At 41.3% G+C, this 7,591-nt stretch overlaps 1 protein-coding gene across 1 annotated transcript; it reads left to right on the top strand.

Moving 5' to 3' along the window:
* On the top strand, positions 1-1,200 carry LOC111203711 (putative F-box only protein 15). The gene is made up of 2 exons (XM_022697704.2): positions 1-697; positions 742-1,200. Exons 1-2 carry the CDS (start codon positions 36-38, stop codon positions 1,169-1,171), a joined length of 1,092 nt encoding a protein of 363 aa, XP_022553425.1. The 5' UTR covers positions 1-35; the 3' UTR covers positions 1,172-1,200.
* Positions 1,201-7,591: the final 6,391 nt, after the last annotated feature.

The following is a 7,591-nucleotide window of genomic DNA, read 5'->3' as shown; positions in this document are numbered from 1 at the left end:
TGACCTTTTTGTAACCTAATTTTCTGATTTTCTCCATGGCTTCGTCAAACACTTCCTGGTCGTTGCTGCCTTTTGACTTGGTAGAAAACATACTTTACAGACTCCCAGTGGCATCTTTGGTACGATTCAAGTCCACATGCAAACAATGGTGTGCTCTTTTAATCGACAAGAGATTCATCTACAAACACTTGGATCTCTCTCGGGAAGGATTCATCCGAGTCCAAGATCATAAGTCGTTTCAAGTCATCAATCTTGAGACCCTAGACCTTTCAAGCCTACAAGGTCCAGACGATATTGATTTAATGATTCACTGCGACGGATTATTGCTATGCCGATTTGATAACAGAGACAACAATCTTGTAGTTTGGATTCCGTTTCTGAGCCGAGTCAAATGGATCGAACTCTCGAGTTCTTACACAGGCCCGCCTGGTGGTATCTACGGTTTTGGATACGACAATGTATCGCGTGACAATTACAAGATATTGAGGTTTAAAAGGGAATTAGAATATGAAGTCGTTGAAATATATGAGTTCAAGTCTGAACTCTGGAGACGTGTTGATTATTCGTGTGCATATTATTGGTATACATGGTATACTTGTCACGTATCTATGAATGGAAACATGTATTGGTATGCTGGTAGGGACAACGATAACTCCGAATTGAAAACTTCATCCAATGTTTTGATTTCTCCAGAGAGGTATTCAAAGAGACATATTGTGTTCCCTTTGTAAATGGTGATTGACATTCGCCATTCCTATCAGGTTTCGGAGAAGATAGGCTTTCTTTGTTATCTGAACATAAAGATGAGACGATGATTCAGGTGTGGGTTACAAACAAGGTGACTGATGAGATTGGTTCGTGGAGCAAGTATTTGAATGTGACTTATGAGATTGTTACTCGGAGCAAGTATTTTAATGTGTTTTCCCCATGTCTCTCGATATTATCCACTTCCAATTTTCCAACATACTTCATCCACAAGACCAATAGGATCATGTTATGGTATGAGAAAGAAGATCACCAAGATGAAAATATTTACGTCAACCTTTACGAAATAGGTGGGGGTGAGGTCAAGAAACTAGTTGAGACAGGACGACATAGACGTTGGGATATGTGTGACGTTCCCAAGCTTTGTTATGTATTTGTTCCAAATCTGGTTCCGGTTCCAGAGTAAGAGGAAGAAGGTAGGTAGAAAAGAGGGTTGCTATTTGCTTGATTTTCATGCATGTTGTTATACTACCTTTATGTTTTATTGAATACTAAACCTAACAAAGCTGGAAAGTTTGTAGTTTCTGAATTCTTTTTGATTTAAATTAGCCAGAAAAACGAAAAAAAATATCAAACTCGAGCCAGGTTTGGTTCTTGTTAAATCATTTATGACCATGTGAGGTCGTGATGCATACTTAAACACAAGTAACGTGTCTATATTTCTCGGATGATCCATTTCATCAGCATGTTGTCATACTTAAAACACAAGTGAAGTATTTGTTATTCTTGCATGATCCATCTTTAAAATTACTTTTTGTATTTTTGTAACTTAAACTACTATGTATGAGTTTTCTGCTTGAAGTATTTGTTATTCTTGCTTGTTCACATAGGACGTTATTTGTTTTCTCTTAGTGTTGATGATCTCACGGTTAGATTACCAGGAAATGAAACAAAAGTAAAATGTGAACTCGTCAAGTAATTTATACCAAAGACCAAAATTGGACATCAACAAGCACCTCCTGTGAGATCTATACAAATTAATTAACAGTTATCCCATTTTAAATCATCCATGGGTTCTTCAAGGCTAGCAGAAGAGTATCCATAGTCAATCAATTTGAATCATGGCTTTAACATATAGCACATTCAAGCTCCAACTTGTCACTGATTAGATCTGATGAGTCTATGATGTGTTTAACCAACACAAACCAATACTACCAATGCTCTAGTTTAATATTTCTTAGTCATCAAATAATTGAGATTACTCTCTTCCCTAGAAAGAAGGACAAAGTAACTCATGATCTTTTCACGTTTGTTTGTGTTTCCTTATTGCTAGGGATCCATGATCCCACATCTTATTTCATGTTCTCTCTTGTGAGACTGGCAAGAAGACTGAACAGTCTTGGGTCACACTTGGGCCTCGGTGATTGAATGAAAGGCCCAAAAGGAAGAGTAAATGAAAGTCTGCGTCGCAGAGGATCACTCCCGCGTAACAACCTAACGGCCTTATCTTCATCGGATATAAAGATCGCCATTGTTGTTATCGGTAGAGCTCTTGTAACCTCATAGAATCAGAGTGATAGTGAATTCCAGGTACCAATCCTGAAGCAGATGTACCCAAGGTCTGGGGAACTCTAAAACTTGCTTTGTGTCTTTGCTTTCGTTTCCTTTCTTCTTTTCTTCTTTCATGCGAGAGTAGAGTCGCGATCTACAAAACAAATTAGATCAGTGAGAGTAGTATACACAAGTGTGATCATTTGATCGGTGAGTAGAGATCGATTCGAGTGCTTCTACAAGTGCTATCAGAGCCACGGTTAGAGGATCAAGGAGTTCTCGATCGAGGAGGAGAGGATCAAACATCTACTCAGAACCTGCTGGTTCTTTTAAAGAAGGAGTTAACAAGGATCGGATCGCGATCAATCTCAATTAACGCGATAAGAAAAGGAAGTTCAATTCTATCCTAATCTGAATATTGAATCTTGGATCTCATAGATTGTTAGGTGTATATTTCTTGTTGGCTGTGGTGCTGTGCTCTTGTTTATCTGCAGGTAACAAGAAACGTAGAATCACACCAAGGACGGGATGGATCCAACACGAGGGAAGTTTGAGATCGAGAAGTTCGATGGGAAAGGAGATTTTGGCCTATGGAAGTTCAATATGCAAGCTCAGCTAGAGATTCAAGGCTTGTTATCAGTACTGGAGGAAACCGAATCATCAGAAACGGATAAAGGGAAGCAAGAGGAGGACATTGATGTAAAGAAAGACTTAAAGAAGACAGAGAAGGACTTGAGAGTTCGAAGCCTACAAAGCATATGCTTGAGTGATGTCATCCTGAGGAAGATAATGAATGAGACCACGGCGCTGGGCATGTGGAAAACCTTGGAAAGAGACTACCAAACTAAGTCTCTTCCAAACAGAATCTACCTGAAAATGAAATTCTCCTGCTTCAAGATGGAAGAAGATAAGCCAATGGAGGAGAGCTTTGATCAGTTCTTGAAGCTAGTAGCGGACCTAGCAAGCATCAAGATTGACATAACAGTCGAGGACCAGGCCATACAACTCCTATCAGGATTACCTTCTGCATACGAACCATTGGTCCATACACTACAATATGGAACTGGGAAAGACACCTTAACGGTAAAAGAAGTTATGACGGCTGCGTAGTCAAAAGAATTGGAGCTAAAGCAGAAGGGAGACAACACCAGAGGAAGGCAGTCAGAAGGTCTCTACACAGAGTCAAGGGGAAGATCGTCATCCAGGAATGACTCAAGAAACAACAAACAGTGGAACAACAGATCTAAGGGCAGATTCAAATCAAAGTCTAGAGGCAAAAGTAGTGGAAAACAAGATAAGACTTGTTGGGTGTGTGGCAGTGACAGTCACTGGAAAAGAGACTGTCCTGAGAGGAAGAACACACCACAATCATTTACGCCAAGCAATTCCGCAAATGTGGCTTCAAACCTACCAGGTCCGATCGCATTGACTGCAAGCCTGACCGTTTCAAACGAGGAATGAGTCTTAGACTCAGGTTGTACTATCCACATCACCCCGAGGAAAGACCTGTTAACCGAACTGGTGGAGTTCAAAGGAAACAAGGTTATGATGGGAAATAACACTCATTGCATAGTAAAAGGAATGGGGAAGATCACCATCGACAATGAGGATGGGTCATCAGTTACTCTGAGCAATGTTCGTTACATGCCTGAGATGGGAAGAAACTTGATATCCTATGGTCAGCTAGAACAATCCGGTTGCAGCTACACTGGAAAAGGGTACATGGTCCACTTCTACAAAGGTGGTATAAAGGTTCTGACTAGAAAATACAACAATGGCTTATACTATCTCCAAGGGACCATAAGACGACCAGGAGCAAATTCGGTAAAAGAGAGCAATGATCACACCAAGAAATGGCACACAAGGCTAGCACAAATGAACATCCGCTCGATGAAGCACCTAGTCAGCAAAGGCTATCTAAAGAAGGAAGAGATAGGAGAGCTAGGCTTCTGCGAAGGTTGTGCAATGGGAAAGGCTCACAAATAGAAGTTCCCAAAGGAAAAACACACAACAGAAGGAGTTCTAGACTACATTCATTCAGATCTGTGGGGATCACCAAACACAGTCTCAAGCTTTTCAGGGGCTAAATATTTCTTGACTTTTACTGATGATTATTCAAAGAAAGTATGGATATATTTCTTAAAAGGTAAGACTGAAGTGTTTGATTATTTTGCAGAGTTTTGCTCGTGGAAAATCAAACAAGAAGGAAGATTAAGTGCATTAGTACTGACAACGGTCTGGAGTTCTTCAACCAGAAGTTTGATCAATTATGCAGGGAATCTGGAGTCAAGAGGCACAAAACGTGTCCCTACACGCCGCAACATAACGAAATCTCCGAGAGAATGAATCACACCATCATGGACAAGGTCAGATCTATGTTAAATGAGACGGGTCTTGATGAGAGCTACTGGGCAGAGGCGGCTTCAACAGCAGTATATGTGATAAACCGATCACCGAGTGCCTCAATTCAGTTTGATATACCAGTAGAAAGGTGGACAGGTCGCAGTCCTGATTACAGTCACTTTAAAAGCTTTGGCTGTGTGGTGTATGTACACCAAGTAAAGGAGAAGACAAACTCAAGAGCAGCTAAAGGGGATCTTCGTAGGCTACGATCAGGGAACCAGGGGCTGGTTGATTGATGAACAGAAGGTGGTCATCAGCAAGGACGTCGTGTTCAACGAAGATCAGATGTTCAAGGACTTGGAAGCAGAAAAATCAAATTCCAAGAAAGAACATAAAGAAAGTATCACAAAGAAGAAAGTTACATTCAAGAGTGTTCTTGAAGATATTTGTGATGGAGAAACTTCAGATTCTGGTGGAGCTACTGAGGCAGAAGAATCACAGGATCACGAATCAGTGGAAGAAGATGGTTCCGAGACATCAAGCACAGTGGGCCAAACAGATGATCTAAGAGATTACGTTCTTGCAAGAGACATAGTAAGAAGAACCATCAAATCGCCTTCAAAGTTCGAAGATAGGGATTTTGTAGCATATGCATTGGCAAGCTCTGAAGACATTGAAGTTGAAGAATCTAAGAGCTTTCAAGAGGCAATGAAGAGTAAAGAATGGAAGCTTTGGAATGGAGCTGCAGACGAGGAGATGATTTCTCTCGATAAGAATAACACATGGGAATATGTTGAGAGACCGAAGAAACACAAGGTGATTGGAAACAGATGGATCTTCAAGCTTAAGCCAGGAGTCTCAGGCACAGATCAGCCTCCAAGATACAAGGGGAGGTTAGTGGCTAAAGGATACGCACATATAGAGGGCATTGACTACAATGAAGTCTTCGCGCCAGTAGTGAAACACATATCAATTCGGCTTCTTCTGTCAGCGGTAGTTTATCACGACTTAGAACTTGAACAGCTAGACGTGAAAACAGCTTTCTTACACGGGGTGTTGAAGGAGCGAGTCTACATGGAGTAGCACGAAGGATACGTGAAGAAAGGACAAGAGAAGATGGTGTGTTTACTCAGAAAGTCGTTATACGGTTTGAAACAATCACGTAGAGAATGGAACCATATATTTCACACGTTTATGGTGGAGAAATACAGAAGAAGCGAATATGATCCGTGTGTGTATATGAAGGGTTCAAGCATAGAAGATGTGGTCTACTTGTTACTCTACATTGACGACATGTTAATAGCTGCGAAAGAAATGAAGACAGTGCAAAGACTGAAGGACTAGTTAAGTCAGAAATTTGAAATGAAGGATCTAGGCGCAGCAAGAAGAATACTAGGGATGGATATTCACAGAGACAGATCAAAGGGGACATTGATCTTATCTCAGAATGACTATCTATCAAAGGTTCTAAAAACCTTTGGTATGATGGACTGCAGAGCAGTCAGTACACCGCTCGGGTCATAGTTCAAGCTACAGAGTCTATCTAAAGCCGATGAAGAAAAGCAAGGAAGAGATATGGAGAACATACCTTACTCCAGCGCAGTTGGCAGCCTGATGTATGCCATGGTGGGTTCGAGGCCAGACCTTGCGTATGCAGTAGGTTTCATCTGCAGGTTCATGAGCAAACCTGGCACATAACATTGGTTAGCTGTGAAATGGGTGATGAGATACATTAAAGGAGCATTGGGAGTAAACTTAACCTTTAGGAAAGGAGAAGACTTGAGAGTCTGAGGGTATTGTGACTCAGATTATGCCTCTGACTTGGATAAAATCAGGTCCATAACCGGTTATGTCTTCACTGTTGGAGGAAACACCGTCAGCTGGAGATCGTCTCTGCAAAAGGTGGTAGCTTTGTCAACAACGGAAGTAGAGTACATGGCTCTTTCAGAAGCAGTAAGGGAAGGTCTATGGCTTAAGGGGATGTGAAGAAATGAAGCTTAGTGATGATGTGGTGGACATTCACTGTGACTCACAGAGTGCGATCTATCTAGCGAGTAATTTCGTATATAGAGAGAAGACGAAGCATATCAAGACAAAATATAATTTCATTAGAGAAGTTATAGCAGATCGTGAGGTCAGAGTTGTCAAGATACATACGTTGGTAAACTCAGCTGATATGTTAACTAAGACTCTACCTGGAGAGAAGTTTGAAGGATGCTTAGCCAAGCTAGGTATTTTGGAAGCCTGAGAAGTCACGGAGAAAGCAGTCGTCTTTGGAACTGAGAAGACGACGGTGATCGAATTATGTCTCGGAAGCCAAAAGAGACGGCAACGACAAAGGGGTGTCCGTTGAAGACTTATAGAAGACGATTTGAAGTGAGGACAAAAGAATCCGGAGGAAGACCAGGATCGGTAAAGGAGAGTGGCTCGGTCGGAGATCGACGGGTTCAGTCGTCTTTCCAAAATGGAAATTGTGAGATTGGCAAGAAGACTGAACAGTCTTGGATCACACTTGGGCCTCGGTGATTGAATGAAAGGCCCAAAAGGAAGAGTAAATGAAAGTCTGTGTCGCAGAGGATCACTCCCGCGTAACAACCTAACGGCCTTATCTTCTTCAGATATAAAGATCGCCATTGTTGTTATCGGTAGAGCTCTTGTAATCTCAAAGAATCAGAATGATAGTGAATTCCAGGTGTCGATCCTGAAGGAGATGTACCCAAGGTCTGGGGAACTCTAAAACTTGCTTTGTGTCTTTGCTTTCGTTTCCTTTCTTCTTTTCTTCTTTCGTGCGAGAGTAGAGTCGCGATCTACAAAACAAACGAGAGTCGAGAGAGTTAGATCAGTGAGAGTAGTATACACAAGTGCGATCGTTTGATCGGTGAGTAGAGATCGATTCGAGTTCTTCTACATCTCTTCTGTTTAAATCAATGAAAAGCTAAAAAAAGAGGCAATGAACTTCTAGGGAACAAGTTATCTAATTCCACTCTGTGTT

The sequence above is a fragment of the Brassica napus genome, chromosome C3 (assembly GCF_020379485.1).
Source record: "Brassica napus cultivar Da-Ae chromosome C3, Da-Ae, whole genome shotgun sequence".
In the NCBI taxonomy this organism is placed as follows: domain Eukaryota; kingdom Viridiplantae; phylum Streptophyta; class Magnoliopsida; order Brassicales; family Brassicaceae; genus Brassica; species Brassica napus.
Note: the sequence above shows the minus strand (reverse complement) of the source record. Positions and strands in the feature narration are given on the sequence as shown.